Source organism: Callospermophilus lateralis, chromosome 4 (genome assembly GCF_048772815.1).
Source record: "Callospermophilus lateralis isolate mCalLat2 chromosome 4, mCalLat2.hap1, whole genome shotgun sequence".
NCBI lineage: Eukaryota > Metazoa > Chordata > Mammalia > Rodentia > Sciuridae > Callospermophilus > Callospermophilus lateralis.
Window position 1 is genome coordinate 34,541,378 of NC_135308.1, and position 18,111 is coordinate 34,559,488.

At 38.5% G+C, this 18,111-nt stretch overlaps 1 protein-coding gene across 1 annotated transcript in view; it reads right to left on the minus strand.

The window, feature by feature from the left end:
- Positions 1-18,111, minus strand: part of Enpp6 (ectonucleotide pyrophosphatase/phosphodiesterase 6) — a 102,803-nt gene that overhangs the window by 44,059 nt on the left and 40,633 nt on the right. Inside the window, exon 2 of the mRNA XM_076855261.1 lies at positions 16,132-16,311. Coding sequence (XP_076711376.1) covers positions 16,132-16,311 — 180 coding nt within the window. The remainder of the gene's footprint in view (positions 1-16,131; positions 16,312-18,111) is intronic.

Genomic DNA, 18,111 nt, shown 5'->3' on the forward strand with positions numbered 1-18,111 from the left:
GGATAACATGGAACCCCTTATATAATCATACGCCATATTGGTCAACAACAGGTGGCATATGTGATGGTGGTCCCATAATATTACATTGTCTGGTGATGTAGTGGTCATCTTAGTTTGTGTCAGTCACTATGAGGTTCACACGATGAAGAAATGAACTAACAACATATTTCTCAAGACTTTATCTCTGTTATTAATCTGTGAATGATTGTGCTGTGTTTTCTTTCACACATGTGTGCCTGTGATAAAGTTTAATTCATAAATTAGGCACAATAAAATAATAGCTAATAATGGAACAACTTCAACAGTATACTCCAGGAAAAGTTATGTAAATGTGGTCTTTCTCCCTCTCTCAAAATATGGTATTGCACCTTGTCATTTAAAGAATGCCCCTTATGGTTTCTCTTTGGCATGTCTGAAACGGACAATGTCACTATTCTCATACTTTGGGGCCATTATTAAGTAAAATAAGAGTTACCTGAACACAAGCATTGTGATGCCATGTTAGTGGGTCTGATAACCAAGGCAACTTCCAAATGACTCACCAGCAGGTAATATTCACAGTGTGGATACACTAGACAAAGGGATGATTCACATCCCGGGCAGGACAGAACAGGACAATGTGAGATTTTTATCATGCTGTTCAGAATGGTGCACATTGTTTATTTCTGGAATTTTCCATTTAGTATTTTCAGACCAAAGCTGATCACATGTCACTCAACTGTGGATAAGTGGGTTTCCTATATGAAATATATACCCTGAGTCACTCTGCATTGAGACTGAAGTTGTTAGGCAGTATTCAGATGAGTTTTATCATATACACGCTTTGCCTAGCAAAATACTAAGACCACTTTTCAGGAACATACTCTAACAAAACAAAGTTGCATATGCAAGCATTTTTACTATAATGTCACTTATAAGATTGAGGACCATATAAACTTTGGTAAGAGAAGTGTGTTTAAATTATGGTATATCTGTTTATACCAACATGCAATCATTTTTTAAAAAATGTCATTTGTATTCATTGACATATTATTTTAAGTGGAAAAAAAGACTAAAATTAATATATAAAGGATGAATTTCTTTTTGTAAATAGTTAAAGCATGTTTACATATTTAAAAAATGAGGGGAAATAAATGGCAAAATGTAAGAAAGAACAAAATTTGGGTAACTGGTTGTTAGACTCTTTTTAGGAGCAGTGGTAACTGAAGTAGTGCTGAACTTCCCTTGATCTCTGGACCTGAGGCAGCCATCTTGGAACTATGGAGCTACAGGCCTTTAGCTTCGTGCTAAAACAAAGCAGCAGGATAGAAAACTCTGGGTTTTAAAAATAATGTTGTTAAGCACCTGAACCACCATAAAGTACATCTTACATAATACAAATAAATTCTACTCTTAGCACATTCTCTATTATTTGCAACAAGTGTTTCTGACACAAAATAATCATAGCTGACTTTTCTATTTTTACCATTGCTTATCCAAATTAACCATACTGTTCCAAAACAATTTAATTCCTTTTGTAACAAGAAACCAAAAACTTTAAAAAATTTTTTGTTTGTTATATATGACAGCAGAATACACTACAATTCATATTACACATATAGAGCACAATTTTCATATCTCTGGTTGTACACCAAGAACTTATTTTTAGTGATCACTTTCCAACTCCCTCCTAATATATCAATTAGAACAAAAACTCTGCTGTATGAATATATTACTACTTGTCTGTTATATAGTTGCTGGACATATAGGTTGTTGCCGGTTCTTAAATGGTACAGATAATGCTAACATAAACACTTTTGTGTGTGTTCTTTGGTGGATCTAGGTACACATTTCTGGTGGGATATATGTATAAGTAGATTTGCTAGACTTGGGGTCCATGTGTGTTGAGCTTTATTAGATAATGCCAAGGAGATTTTAACTTATATATCAATTTGCTCCCATAAGCCCCTTATGATCCACATAACTAACAGACCAACATTTGAATTTGTTTATTTTTTAAAATTAACCATTTTCCATGTTAGGGGGTGTAGTTAGGGGTTTCTGGAGAAACAGAACCAATAGGAGACCTATGTATTAGAAGAGATTTATTATGAGGAGTTGGCTTTTACGATTATGGAGACTTAAGAATCTCTCCATCTGCCATTTGTAAGTTGGACCACCAGCAAAGTTGATGGCTGTCATCTGGTCCCAGTTGAAAGGCCTGAGAACCATGAACACTGAGAGCAGGAGATTGTGTCCTGCTGAAGCAATCAGGCAGGAAGAGGGAGTTCCTCTTTCCTCTCTGCGTTTTGTTCTGTTTGGGCCCTCAATGGATTAGATGATGCTCCTTCACAGAAATGTGTCGATTTTATTTATATTTTTCAAATACATTGACACAACATATTGATCTTCCCTCTTTTCCATCTTACTATTGATTATTTGTGACTTCTCTCTTTATTTCTTGATGATAAGTTTTCTCAGTTTCATTCATTTTACTTTTTTAAAGAATAAACGTGACCCTGGTGCAGTGGCACCAACCTATAATCCCAACAACTGGGGAGGCTGAAGCAGGAAGATCGCAAGTTCAAAGCCAGCCTCAGCAACTTAGTGGAGACCTTGTCTCAAAATAAAAAAGGGCTGAGGATGTAGCTCAGTGGTAGAGTGTCCCTGAGTTTGATCCCTAGTACCAAAACAAAAGAAAACAAAATAAAAAGTATAAATATGGCTTTATTGTATGTTTGTTTCTATTTTATTCATTTCTGCTCATATCTTCATTACTTCCTTATTTCTATTTTGGGGGAATTTAATTTGGTTTGAGCTGGAGGCTCAGGGTCATGTTTTTCAGCCCTCTTATCTAAAACATGCATCCATGACTATTACTTCCTGGTAAGCATGACTTCGGTTTGATCCCACTTATCCTACTATATCATATGTAGTATTTTCTGTATCCCTCAGCTAGGATGTTTTCTCAATTTCCATAGTTTTCCTTTGAACCGTGGGATATTTAAAAGTCTCTGGTTATTTTCAAAATATGTGAAGACTTAAAATTAATTTTATTATTGATTATAGTTAATTGCAGTATAATCAGAGACACATTCTGTATGATGTCAAACTTTTCCAATTTGTTGACAAGTGCATGATGGCTAGCATGTCATTTTTGATAAATGATCATGTGCATTTGAAAATAATGTGTCTTCAGCAATTGCTGGATGTAGCATTCTAGTAATATCAATTAGCTAAGCTTGGTAATTATGTTGTAAAAATTCTCTATCTTCCAATTTTTGTTCTCTTATTCTACCAGCTTAAAAAAAAATGGGGTAAGATCATCCCCTACTAGCATTGTTTGTTTATCTATATCTCCTTTTAGTTTGTCCAGATTTTGCTCTATTTGTTTTTAGAATGTATAACTAAGAATTTTATAATTTAGAATTGTTACATCTTCTTGGTGGATTGAACTTTACATCAACATGAAATGTCTTTAACTTAAAAATCTTCTAGATTTAGTGTCTGTATTGTCTGATTCTAATATGGCTATAGCAGCTCTTCTTTGGTGTTTGTATGGGGTATGTTTCAAAGATGATATTACTTTGTGTGTAGTTAGATTTAATGTTTATCTTTCATGAGCAGCCTGTATTAATTTTTATTTTAATCCCGTGTGTTGATAGTTGTTTTTAATATAAATTCTATTAAAGTTTAAAACAGCATAAAAGAATGAATAAATCATAAGTTTAATTAATTCAGCACTCAGATCAGGAAACAGAATGTTACCATCAGACACAGGGGTCCCATGACCCCTTATAGTCCTGTTCTCCCAAGGGTAAAGACTAGTCTAGCACTCGGCATTAGTATTGACTCCTTTGAACTTTATGTAAATGTAATCATTCAGATTAATTGGGATAGTTAATAAAAATATTAATAAAAATTTACATTTAATATATTAACTGATACCTTTACATTTAAATCAACCATTTAGTTATGTGGTCTTGTATCATATTTTTCCTCCAAAAACTTGTTATTTATACATTTTGATTGATTTCTTTTTTGCAAAGTGCCCTAGAGACTGATAAAAAATTGAAACATTGGTCTATTAAAATCTAACACAAATTTCTACTTCCATGACTTTCCAGACAATGTAAGGATGATAGAACAATTTAACTTTTGAATAAATTTTATATTTCTCTCATCTTCTGTACTTCTGTTGCCTTGTATTTTAATTCAAGAAATCTTTATCATCATTATTCTTAGTGCATGTTTACCCACATATTTACCTTTTCTGTTCTTCCTCATTCCTTCCTCCATTTCTTTGCTTCCAACTGTGACCATTTTCCTTTTGCCTGAAGAATTTTGTTTTTCCATTATTTCAGACATGCAGGCAATAAATCCTCAGTTTTCTATCCCTAGAAAAAGACTTTATTATACCTTCACTTTTGAAGGATATTTTCATTGGATATAAATTTTAACTTGATAATTGTTTTCTTTTATTGCTTTGAGGATATTATTCCATTGTCCTCCTGGGTTCCAGTATTTCTGCTGGAAATTTGGTTGTCTTTTCTCATCATTTGCCCCTTTGAACAATTTCCTCTGGTTGCTTTTAAGATTTTCTCATTGTCTTTGGTTTTCAGCAGTTCTGAAATTCATGATATTCTTTCCTGAGTTTCCTAGCACCGCTTCAATCTATGGTTTGATATTACTGGTTAGTTTTGGAAAATTCTTATTCTTTATCTTCTGTCCATTCTCTCCTCCTGTGATCTTTTCAGTCTCATACATCTCTTCCATTCTTTTTTGCCTTTTGATCTTTTTTCCTTTTCACATTTAAGCTAGATAGCTGTCTTCAGTCTTAGAATTCCTTTTTTTTTTTTTTTTAGAAAGAGAGTCTAATTTACTAGTTCAAGTCTCCATTTCACCCTTGAGTTCTTTTTTCATACTTTTTCTAAAGTACATGTCTGATATCTGGTCATTTGAGTCTATTGTCTGCTTAATTTCTCTCTTGATGCTTTTGGTAAGGATTTATTTTCTATATTCTGGTTATTTTTTATTGAATGCTGCATGTTGTATATGAAAAAGTGTGGATATTATTTCATATCTCACATATCGTTTATCTTCTCCTAGAAAACATATGCTTTTGCTTATGGTGGGCACTTAGGATAGGGGTAGGCAACCTCTAGCCAGAATGGATTTAACCAGAGATTAAGATGATTCAAAACTCAGCCTTGTCTTTATGAAGACTTCCCCACTTATCTACTTTTTGCTCATTCTTGCTCTTAGATGTTGTCCTTTATTGTCCCAGCTGAAAGTGTGGGACATTCACTGGGTCTCTTCTCCTTGGTGGGCCTGAACTCAAATTTTTGTCCTTTCTTTATCCTAAGACTGCTGAAACCATGGTTCAGTTTCTTAGCTCCCAACTGCTGCTTTCGATGTCAGGATTTTACTGTAGTAGAGACATGGTATTAATTCCAAATATAGCTCTTTCTCTAGATCTTCATATATCTGTCATCTATCATACATATACATGCATATACGTAGTCCAGAAGCTTTTCTGGTTCATAGGAAGATAAATTGTTCTAAAGCAACTTAACCTGTCACTGTACCAAGTAGAATCCCAAATTTTAACAAGTAATTTTAAAATATAAAAAATATGTATTTTGTAAGAAGTTGCCTGTTAATGAAAGAAACAGAGACACTTTTAAAAATTAATCCATTGGGCTGGGCTATAGCTCAGTTGGGAGAGTGCTTGCCTCACATGCACAAGGCCCGGAGTTCAATCCCCAGCACCACACACACACAAAAATTAATTTATACATCCATGGATAAATGACTGACTCCAGAATGAAACAAGTTCAGAATCAATTCTACTTCTGTTTGTTAAATGTGTTAAGAAAGGTGTTCACATAAATAAGTAAATGGAAAGAGAAGTATTTGTACCAGTGTCATTCAGTTCTGTGAAAGCCAAAATTCACACAATGATCTATCATAAATTTTAAAATAATATTTCAGATGACAACTAAATTAAATTGTTATTAAATAACTTAAGAGCAAACATTAGAAAGTACCTGATATTTGAGAAGTTTTGATATTTTTCACTAGATTGGTTCATTTTTGAAACATTTACACCAATATTTTGGTGCTGGAGGCTTTTATGTTCTTTTATATCAATGATGGCAGAAATGTACCTTTATGAGATTCTTGAGGGGTAAAAGATATTCTTTCTTATGTAAGATAGGAAAAGGACATATTTTCAGTTAGGATAATTTTAGCAATAAATATGAAATAAATATGAAAGTTGAAGGTCTTAAAACTATACCCTTTCAATTATTTTTGCTCCTAGAAATCCTTGAGAATTCACTTTGAAGAACTCTGAAGCGGAACAGGAGGCAGTAGTATCTCTGTTCTACAGAAACTGTAAGGTCCAAAAAGCAACAGAGTACAAGGTGTTGTTGGGAATTGGATGTGAGAAATGATATATGACTGACTTTTTGGGGTCATCTCACAACTCAAGTTCTATAAGCAGAGCAGAGAGAAAAAAGAACCTTCACAGCGGAACCAATTGGACACTGTAGCTTACTATCTATTTGGAGTGCCAGACAGTGGGGTGAGAAATCGTATCCGAACACGTCAGATATTGTCTGAATGCAAATCCTGCAGACACCATTAATTTGGAGGGAAGTTATGGATCTCCCTGCACCCCTGGGAAGGAGCTGGATCAGAACCTAATTAGACAAAGACTGGGGTTAAGTGCATCTGTCTGCTCTGTGGGTCCAGAATGATCTCTCCTAGGTGAGATCTCAAATGGAAAAGCATTTCACCTTATTGCTAATATTAAAACCCAGAATGAATAAATGGTAAAGGAAAGTCAGCAAGAAATGACAGGGACAGTGTAGTGGGATACAGAGCAAATTGAATTGGTGGTTTTAGAACCAAGTTAATTCTTCCTAATAAATCCGAGTGGGTGCTCTGTTTTGTTTTCTTTAGTTTTTCTGGTAGAAATCAGCCAACGGCAAGGATTGTGTGGGTCCATGAGGCAGCTCTTTTATTAGGAGTCTGTGGGCCCCTTTCCTGGACCTACCACAGTCTCAATCTGTGAATGTGAGCGAGGACGGCTCAACCTCTAGACTGCTGCCCCCAGCCATTTTTGTGGCTTCACAGACTGTGGGTTTTGGTCCACTGAGGTCATTACAGGTCCCCCCAGCATGACTGAGGAAGGCACAGGTTTCTGAATCTCTGTCTCAGGGTTGTGAGGACATGATCAGCCAAGACAATGGCCAGGGAGTCAGATTTGGGCTTCAGGATACCTTTGAGGACATGTTCTTTCTACACTTCCTTTTGTTTCCTCATCATTCCCAGGAAAATTCCAAGAGAATTGCCTTAAGTAGGGTTCCTTTCTCGGGACCTACTCTTGTCTTTGTCTAGAAAAACTTTTCTGCTGGATATTCCTACCTAATGCTGTCTCTTTATATATAAATATATCCTGAGCAGGAAATAGAGAGTTGGAGGGAATCAAAGGACAACCAACAAGAGCCGCCATTATGCCCATGTACCTTTGTGCAAGAAATAAACTTTAAAGGCATTTCTTTTTCAAAACAATTAACTTCCATCCATCAGAAAAATTTTCAATACACTTATTTTTTCACTGCATTGCCGTGGATCCCAAAATTGACAAAACAAATAGACAAATCTATAATGTCTATGATGTGCACAATGCCCCCATACTTGTGGCATCCTTGTGCAATTAACAGTTTCACAGCCATACCCAGCAGCCTGTATCAAACCGCATTCTTTTGCATTCGAGATTAAAAAAAAAAAAAAAAAAAAAGCCTCAGATAGGAAAAGTGAATGTCCCAAGGTCTCCCTGTCTGCTAGCCATCAGATCTTCCAGCTCTGGTACTTTCCCATGGTTTACACTCTTTTCCTGAATGTCCCTTGCTTCCTGGCGACACTCTCCAAGGACCACCAAGTCGAGCCCATAAAAATCACATTTCTCTGAACTTTCCTCGAGCACAGGTCTCGCCTTCCAAGTGTAACTCTTGCTTGCCAACTTTGACACATCTTGGAACAATAACTCCTGTGAGCTGCATTTTATGTGATGTGAGACAGGTGTGCAACTGTCGAATACATGTCTCCAGAGAGCTTATTAAAACAGCTAAGCCAATTAACTCTCATAGAAACACGTAACCTTTTCCAGGAAAATACATCTGAGGAGCAGGAGCTTGTGGGAACAAGGCCTTGGGGGGAAAGCACGGCCTTTGATCTCAGAGACCCTTTCCCCAGGGTTGGCCTGGGCCCCTGGGGGGGAAGGAGACCTATGGCAGTAGCTATCTTCTGGAGGAGGGAGGTGGGTTAGTTGGAGCACAGGATACCCCTGGAGACTGGCCTTGTGTACAGAGGGGAGAGCAAGCTGCAGAAGATAAATTAGATGACAGGCAGCTCATCCATTAGAGCGGATTCTGAAAACTCAACCAAACATGACCCATTGGGCATAAAGTGACTAATAGGAAACCAAGGTGAGAGGGGAAGCATGTGTCCCCCAGGCTGAGTCTCTGCTTAATGAGGCCAAAGGTAGGTTTTAATCTTGGTAGTTTCTAGTTAATTTGAAATCAGGAAAAATGTCTGGCCCAGGGTCAGGGACTGTATTCCTCCCATGGGACCAGATGAGCAATGAGTGACTACTACTGGAATGGTGGCTCCTGGGGTAGGGAGGGAGTGCTGTGCCACCTCTCTGCAATCTTTGGGTAAGTAACCTGGAAGTCAGCTCTGCTGGACTAGCCATCAGTGGTCATGCCGTTGGGGACAAGAACTTTCACCTCTGCATTGGTCATATACACAGTTCACTTTGACCACTGGTTTCTGCCCCCAAACCCTGAGACATCATCCGGTTGTGTTCTCCTCCCTTCTCCTTGGACTTGGTACCTGACTCCCTCTGTCCATCTCTTCCCTGGGAATCCCATTTCCTGTCCTTACTGGCTGTCATGGCCTATCCCAGAATTCTCTTGTCTGGGGTATGGCAAATTGCATCTTTGTCCCATGTATCTGGAATACAGGCCACCCCCCAAAAGTGGTCATGGAATAAACAAATCAATGAAAAGCATAGCCAGTTGATTTCCAAATTTCTTTTTTAGAGGAAACCCTTTTGGCAAACCCTTCTGGTCTCTGCAACACAAAAGCCCCTGAGGCATGACTGAGAAGCTAGGGGAGTTGAATGCAAGCTGAAAACCCCCTGTAGAAGTTCTCCAGTGAAGAGAACGATTCTTCTTTGTAGATCCCCAGAAAACAAGCTATTTGTCTAAGAATATATGGAGTAATATGCAGTTGAGTTGAAATAAATTAGGAACAAAGCAATTTGCTGAAAATAGTTTGATTAACACACCAATTTGATCAAAACTGCTTAGTTTCTTTCCATACAGTCAATCCTGGGTATCCTCAAGAGATTGGCTCCAGGAACCCCCCTGAGGATACCAAGGCACATGCTTGAGTCCCTCATGTAAAATGGCATAGTATACATGCCATACACCTATACACACTCTCCTGCATACTTTACATTACATTTAGATTACTTGTAATATCTAATACAATGTGAATGTACATGTTCCCAGAGGTTGACTAGTGATGTCTGGAAACCTTGAGAATGTTTGGAAATTTGAACTTATCTTTGACTCTTAATACATGACTTTTACTTGTACTGTAAATATTCCTAGGAATATGTTCATGTGTTCACTCAATACACTACTAAAATCTATAATAATATAATTGATATGACACGTGAATTATGTTATATGATAATATAGATAGACATACATATATATGTAGTATAATACATAATATATAGATTTATTATACATAAAATTTATTTATTATATAAAAATATATATATAACCTATAATGTATAGAATCTAATATGATCCATTCTAATGTCTATTATAGCCACATCATGTACCTTGTGGGGTAAATGTCTATTTCTCCTTCCTGAGGAAATGTGCCTTGTTTTAAACTGAATATTAAAAACTCCTAAGAAGATTCACTGATTGGAATAAAAAGAGACACTTTTCGCAATTTTCCCTGTTTGATTGAAAATTGTCTTTGTAGAAAGAAAATCAGGCACATTTTATTATTTTTACATTGCTTTCTTCAAAACCAGTAGTAGATGATACACAATCATCATTGTCACAACTGAAGTCAAGACTCCACTGCAACAGAGTGAAATTAAAGGACATCCTGGAGTTATGATTATGGGTGTTTCTTTCATCTAATTTGGAAAGTGGTGGAGAAATTTAACACCTACAATGTTCAGAGTTTGCCAGTGACGTCTCAGTTGATAAATCCAATCCTCTCTTTGCAGTCCTCATCATGGTCAGTGATGTTAAACACTGATGATGACCACTCTCCTCTTGAAATCATATTCTTTTGGTCTCTGTAACAATGAGTGTCAACAGATTTCACCTGGTGTCACTATCGCCGTGACATTCACCTCCCTCTCAGATGAGAGTGATACTGCCTTATGGAGTGACATCGGACGTCACTTTCTTTCACGATATTTTTCAAAACTCTCCTGGTTTTTCTCTCCTGCTTCTCAGGAGAAGCAGCTAGAGTACATTTTGAGATGGAGTGTGATTCTGTCATTTCCTCTCCTCTCTGAGCCCCAGACCCACTGACTCAACACCTCAAGATCAACTCAGAGGCAGTGTTCTTTTGCTTCCAAACTGAACCTCTTTCAGTTTTCCCAATTTTAGCACAGAACTATCATCCACATAGTTCTGTAAACCAGAAATCAAGTGTCCTACCTTTCACTGTCCAATCCCTTAATCCCCAAACCAATCCATCACCAGGTCCTGGCAAATTAATTCCTAAATATGTCTCCAATCCAGTCTCATATCTGCTAGGACCTTAACACATGCCAGGCCTAGAAGACCAGCAATCGGAGGCCCATTCCCCCCCTTACCTCCGTCTCACCACCCTCTCAGATGTTAACTCACATCATTTTCCAGGGAAACTTATAACAATCTCGCAGATCAAACCAGACCCCTTATTATATGATGTCATAATATAATATACTTTTGACTATTATCCTTTCCATAATTGTACTTTTACATTTATTTGGGTAAGTGTTAGATTATTATCTGTCTCCATCTCTGTATGGTAAGTTCTCAGGAGGAGGGGTGCAGTGTGAGGGGAGCCTGTATCTGGTTTAGCTCCAGGTTATCTTCTGAGAGCTCACGCCACGGTTTTGAGTCACACCCTTGAAAGATCTTTTTTTTCTTTTTTACACAAATGGAGCACCACTTTTCATTTTTCTGATTGGGCTTGATGTAGAGTCATACCATTCATGCACTCATATCCGTACATAGGGTAATAATGTCCATCTCATGCAACTATTTTCCTCCACCCACTGCCTCCTCTCCCCTCCCTCCCCTCTGCCCAATCTAAAGTTCCTCCAAGATGTTTTGAGAATAGATTGGTCATGATTTATGAAGAACAGAAAATTCATCCCTGAATTTCTCTCCAATACTTTCTAGTCAACTTAATGGACACTGCTGAGAGACTATGAGCTCTTTTGACCAAGATACTCTTTTGCAAGAGGAGACTGGATGTGTTGGAGAAATCGCTTCTGCAGTCAGCAGTCTAGGGAGGCAACATCGCCTCAATTTCTCTGCAGCAGAATTAGTTGACGCCTAGAAATCCTGCAGAAGGCTTTTGAAGATCTTTTTTTTTTTTTTAAGATAATCTCACACTTGAAATGTGAATTCATAATCTTTTTCTTGCTGACACAGACAGATAGCATCAGTGATGCAGAACTTGGCAAAGTTACTACCAAAGCAAATGATGCAGTGGGATTTCAACCCCAGGAATCTTATAGAATTTTGACCCAAGCCTGTCCTTGACAGACAACATTAATTATAGCAGCTTAGGTTTGAAAGTTTGATGGGTTTTTTAAAAACACATTTCACATCATATAAAAACAAAATTAATCAAATATCATAGGTATATGTGTGCCACTGTGTAAAAAATTACTTGTCAATCCTAATCATGATAGTGTCTTGCATTACATGAGCACAAAATATCAAATGTAGTATACACTGGAGTATTTTATGGAATGGAGAACTATAGGTTTTCTTTTTGAGGTGCTGGAGATCTAACATGTGTTAAGCAAGTGCTCTACCATTGAGCTACATCCCCAGCCCTGAGAATTCCCTACAGAAGTTTTTAATTCACAAGTGTTGGAACCAACCAAATATATAGTGAGTTTCCTTCTAGTTCTTACATAAGTCTCAAAGTCTAATGTCAAGCTGGTGATACTATTGAGAAATATAATGGCTATTAAGATCTCTTTTTTGTCAAATATCTGCCTTACAAAAAATCCAGCACAAAGGTTTGGTGTCATGTGCACAGAGGCAAAGACTTATGTATAATGTTGGCTCATAGCTTTGTATGATGGTTTTTGGGTTATGTTTCCCTGTGCTTGAGAATATGGACCTAAGGTCAGCCTGATAGAAGCATAGCAAGGATCCACTATTGCTGGAAAGAGGAAAAAGCTGTAGATGATCCATAATTCTTGACCAATAGCTAAGATGTGCCTCTTCTTTGTCTAGGTAAAGTCTCCTTGATTATAACAACCTGAACTTGATAGGAGATGAGTTAGATACCCACCTATTAACTTCCCACCCAGCCCATCTCTAGAAAATGATGGATGGAAGACAGATGGCAATATGTGTTTCTTTCCATAGAGGGTGTCTTACTGGTCTCAACACCTGCACAAGACAGGAAGAGGCCAATGGAAGAGCATAGACCCACACCCAACACCTTCCCACAGGGCATATGAGTGTTTGCGTCCAAGTCTTCCTAACTACTTGTCTGTAGGGAGTTAACACTCCAAAATGCATGATGAAAGATATAAAATTGGAAGATCAAAGAATTTAACCACAGACTCTTAAAAGGTGGCTGTTTTTAATCCCCACCCTCTTTTTGTGCTTTGTGAGAGGTGAGACAATAAACTTTAGAACTGCCAGCACTGATGGTCCAAGGTGCTCAAATTCTTTCCACAGCAATTAATTAATTCACCAATTCCCTGATATCTCCTCCTTCCTCAAGGGCATCTTCTCTTGCTTTAAGTTGCCCTTCAGTTAAGAACTGGATATTTGAAGCTCTTCTTTTGTCTCTCAAAAACAAAAAAAAAAAATTTCCTTCCACATCAAACTGGAAGCGGTGTACTGAAGAATAAAGTTAGTGAACAACACATACTTAGGTCTTATCCTTTGGGTCCAAGTTATGCAGTTTAAGGCCTGGGATCATTTCCCGAGGTACATTTTTCCCTGTGTAGCTCAATGGTACCATTGGGTGGGGCTCCGAAGGGTCTGTGGACAATATTAAATGTCTCAAGATTTGAGGTGGGGCAGGCTGAACTCTTCACAACTGATTAATTTTTCAGTCTGCTGCTTCATCTACCTGACAGGATGACTTGAACTACTGCCATTTCTAAATTGCACTTCTAAATATTGACTTAATGGCGAGACTCGGTGTCATAACACAGCTCGCTGGAGCAGCGAAGATTTCCCAGGCCTCATCTAGAGGTCTGTACAATGTCCTGTGGGGAATAGAGAAGGAAGAGGAGGATTGAAGAAAAAAAATAAAACCAAGTTCCTTTGAGAAAAGATACCATTGCTCTTGACTTAATCTTACAGAGACAAATGGGCACACTCCCAGGCAGGCTATTGGATGAGGCTGGAGGGGACCAGGGCTGAGAGAGAAAGGACAGCAGTGACCATGGATCCCTCAGCCAATAGCCAATAAGTATGGAAGATTCCAGGGCAATGCTGGCTGGACTGTACAACACTCTCAGAGAGCCTCTGCTTTGGTAACCAGTTTGAAGGCCTAGACCATATCCAAGGAACAAAAGGCTCTTTATGGAGACTTCATTTTTATCGAGACTTCAACTCATGGCTAGATCTTTAGCTTATCTTCATTTAAGTCACGGAGGAAATTCTGGGAAGCTATCTTTTTAGCTTCTTTCCTCTTGATTACTTAACACTATAACTGATCTGAAGGCATTTTTTGTCATATCCCATTAGCTGTTGAACTGTGAATCAGAAGAAGTGGTTGGCTCCTTGCCCTTAAGGAGCCATTTTGGAGAAGCAATGAGATTTTTTACATGCAAATTAGCTTTGAGATTTATTAGATACTCGTTGATATATACATTCAGATTCTCCAAAATGATAGAAAGCATAATGCTCTGAAAGACAGCAGAGAGAAGTCTGAGCTATGGCAACTGCCCCTCTTCAGGATTTCCCATCGTCTTGCCATAGTATTGTCACCTGTAGCTATGCAAAAGTATACCAACAGCAGATCATGTGTGCACGACGCATGTGGGGTATTGGTGGAGGGGGGTTATTGGAAAGGGGATCTTTAGAACAAGAAGAACTTAAGTTTCAAGGTAAAGTGAAACTAACCAGATATGGAAGGTGGTCCTTATGGTTTTGTAGAGATATTCATCTTGATGTTCTTAGATTGGTTTTAAGGTGGTCCCTAAGGCCATATGTCCAACCTATTCTCTCTCCTATGCCTATGCAGGTGGCCTCTTGTATTTGTGAATAATCACTCTTCTGAGAATGATCTCACAGGTGCAGCAAAATCTTTTGGTTTTAGACCTCATCACAATGGGCTTACCATGAACTTAACCTCTGGTTAAGAGTCATATAAGAATGGCCCATGCATTTATTGGCTTCCTTCATCTAATATCCAATTCCTTGAGAAACTGAGTCTCCATTTGAGATAAGAGAGTCCTCCTAAATCTTTCCCTTTCTCAAAAGCTTCTCATGTCTGCCCAGGTGACTGCTATGGGTAGAATCCCAGGTGTCCCCCAGAAACTGTCTTCACTGGCAAAGCAAGCCTGGGTTTGTTCTTCTGCCCAGTTTTAGCTTTCCACAGCCGGTTCCAGCTTCATGAGCCCACCTATGGATGCCTGTCACTGCTCTGTGGCAGCTTCAAGATTCCTACCACACCCTGGTTGTGGGGCTGCTTTCTGTGGGCTCCATCTGTCTATGTTCTGTGCTCCTCCCGGAGCTGGCACACCCTTGAGTGTCCTGAGCAGTTCTCCGGCGTCCACCTCCAGACAGCATCCTCCAAACACCTGCTGAGGGCCCACACCCTTAGTGTGGGCCATCTGTGATTCAGCCTGTGCTTACTCATTCTTTGTACCACTCTCTCCTATCCCTGCCAGCTAGCCTTTCCCATAATCAGTCACACTCCACCCTCTCCCATAAACCACCGCACTCCTACAATTCTTTCAGCTGATGCTGCCCTCAGTTACTTTTTTATTTAAGGGATAAATAAAAAGCAGCCTCATCAGGCTGCTTTTTATTTATCCCTTAATTTCTTCTAGGCCTCCCTTGATAACTTTGCCCATAATGGAAGTATTACAGCATTAAGAATTAGGTAAAAGTGTCCACAGCCATTTGCATGGAAAATTTTCTAATGACCAATTGCCTACCAAAAGAGTGAATCCCAGCACTGGGAAGACGACCGTGAGTTGATTATTTTGTTAGCTCTAAATCCTCTCATCCTTAATAAAAGGTGAAGGATGAGAGACTCCCAAGGACTTCTCACTGTAGCCAAGGTAGTTTTCATGACCACTTACCTCATTGCAGTAAAATAATTTAGGATAACTTAGTCTCTTAATGACTTAAGATGTGCAGGAAGAGTCTTAACACAAAGGGACTTCATCTAATGCACTAACAAAAAGTTGTGAGTGGTTTGAATTCTCTTTTCTGTGTTGTAGGGGGCTTCAAACATCTTTAGAAATGGTACACACCAAGTTATTTTGTTAAGGTCAATGAGACAATAATCAATCTCTCCTATATATCCAAAATTTTGCAAGTGAAAAATAGCTATAATATATTGAAGCAGTACTACTGAGCCAAAGGAATCAATCGCCAACCAAAAGAGTGAATCCCACCACTGGGAAGACAATGACCTTGTGTCTGGTCTAATGTTTCAAAGCACAAAACCAAAATTTAACGAAATGTGCTTATAAGATATATTTAATAAGTAAACATCTCATTTTTCAAACCGTGGCTTTGTTCTCCAACAAAAAGACTGTAATGCTTTCTCTCAGAGACTCAGTGATGTTTTGATTTGGAAGATAGGTAAGACCTGAAGATCAACACTCACCTGGCCAGTAGTACATGTAAACCTTCCTTTTGGCCTTAATCAGAGTGACCCACAGAGGTTCTGATCCATTCCACCAAAGAGGCATCAGGCTGTCTCTGTTGACACCGATGTCAAATGACTTGTTGGTTTTGGGATCCCACATGTAATTCCCCGTCATCTGATGGACCTCACAATGGCGCCCTACATTAATGAGAAGGCAACGCTGTCAGTTTATCATTCTGGGTCTTTTCATTTTCATCGTTGTTTCTTGTTATAAAAGCTACCCCTGCTCATTGAGAAAATAGAGAGGAGCATAATAATTGGCTTTGATTTTTTTTTTAAATTATAGATACTTCTTCTTAGACTATGCCATAAAGGCAAATAATCCTGTGACATTCCCACTAGTCGACTGAGGGTAGGGCCACTGTGAGTGAAGCTAACCTGTCAAGTCTGAGCTGTTTGAAGTCACACCGAGGACGGCGTGTGTTGAGCTTGGCCTTCTGTTCGTGACTAGACATCTAAATCTGAATCAGTATAGAAACAGATTCCTGTGAGACTTGGGTTAGGTTCTCATTCCAGAGCCTTTCCTGTCTCCCTTCCACACCCCTCCCACAAGATCAGCGATCTTTCTCCTTTCTTGGATAAGAGGAGTTATTTCTTCAGTGCTGAACAATCACACAACCTATGACATTTGGAACAGAAGAGTAAAAAAATAGGTTCAACTTTGGAAAACAAAGCAAGAAAACAGCCCTCCAAATGGAGTGTTCTATAGAAACGAGGGTTGGTCCTGCTGGGCACCCTCGGTCCCAGAAGAGAAGCCAGAAGTGAAAGACGCAAGCACTTGGACTCTTTTGAAACATTAGGCTTAAATTATTTATTTTGGAGCAATCTGTTGCATCTTTAAAGTAAAAATAACACAAACATTGGCAAGTGCATCAAAAATTGCTGCAATTTTAGTGAGCGTCATTTGGCACCAGGATGAAACACTCTCCCCAAGCTCCCTAACTATGCTTAATCAAAGTGGCTTTTTTTATTTGTTTGCTGTTGTTGTTTCTTCTTGCCCCCCCCATATTTTTAAACAAAAATAATAACCACAAAACTACAATTTTGAAAATCTGCACACCAAAAATAACATAAAGGAAAAACATTTTATTTCATCACAGAAAGCAAGTTACTCCACAAACCATGCTTTGAATGCAAAGCCCAAAGATCCAAACAAAATGGTTTTTACCCATAAACTGTAGCTGTGGTAGGTAAAGAGATTCAAATCTGAATAAATGGTCCCTATTTTCAAGTGGCTTGTGATTTAACGCTCAAGAGACAGTCTTCTGCATAAGAGATAGGCCTCCTGAGACCTAGGAAGCAGACCAAGTTGAATCCTTAACCTGAGAATCAGGGTCATCCTCACCCATGTTGCTGAGGATAACTCTTTTAAATTTCATTTTATTTTATTTTTATTAACTAACTCTTTAAGTGCAGACATATTTCTTACTGGTTCAGCTCTGTTATCACTTTTAGTATTTGAAAGTCTAATAATGTTAAGGAAGCCCCTCTCACGGGTAAGGGTCCTTATTGATGTCTTTTATTCACCATAATACTCTCCATATCAAAAACTTTTATCATCCTAATGATGCCTCCTCACCTCTCACAGGGCAAGGTAATCATGATGATATTCATTGGAAAATGTCTCCTTCCGTCTTTCCCTGTAGGTACTCTCTATCGTCCTCCCAAGTGCAGGGAGGGTATATCTCACCGGGAGCTGCTGTGCACAGAAACTTAAAGGGTGCAAAGTTGGAAGTGGTGAGAAAAGCATTACAGAGGTCAGTGACCAAAGAAGAGTCCTAAATAAACCAGCAGCAGAAGACTTGAAGGGCAAGGTACATCAGACATGGGAACAATGGGGAGGGGTAGAGCCGTCTCTGCTTTCAAGTTTGAACTGTTTGGACCATTTCAGGTGACATAGATGAAACCCAAATAAAAGTGGGGGCCTTGTGTGATATA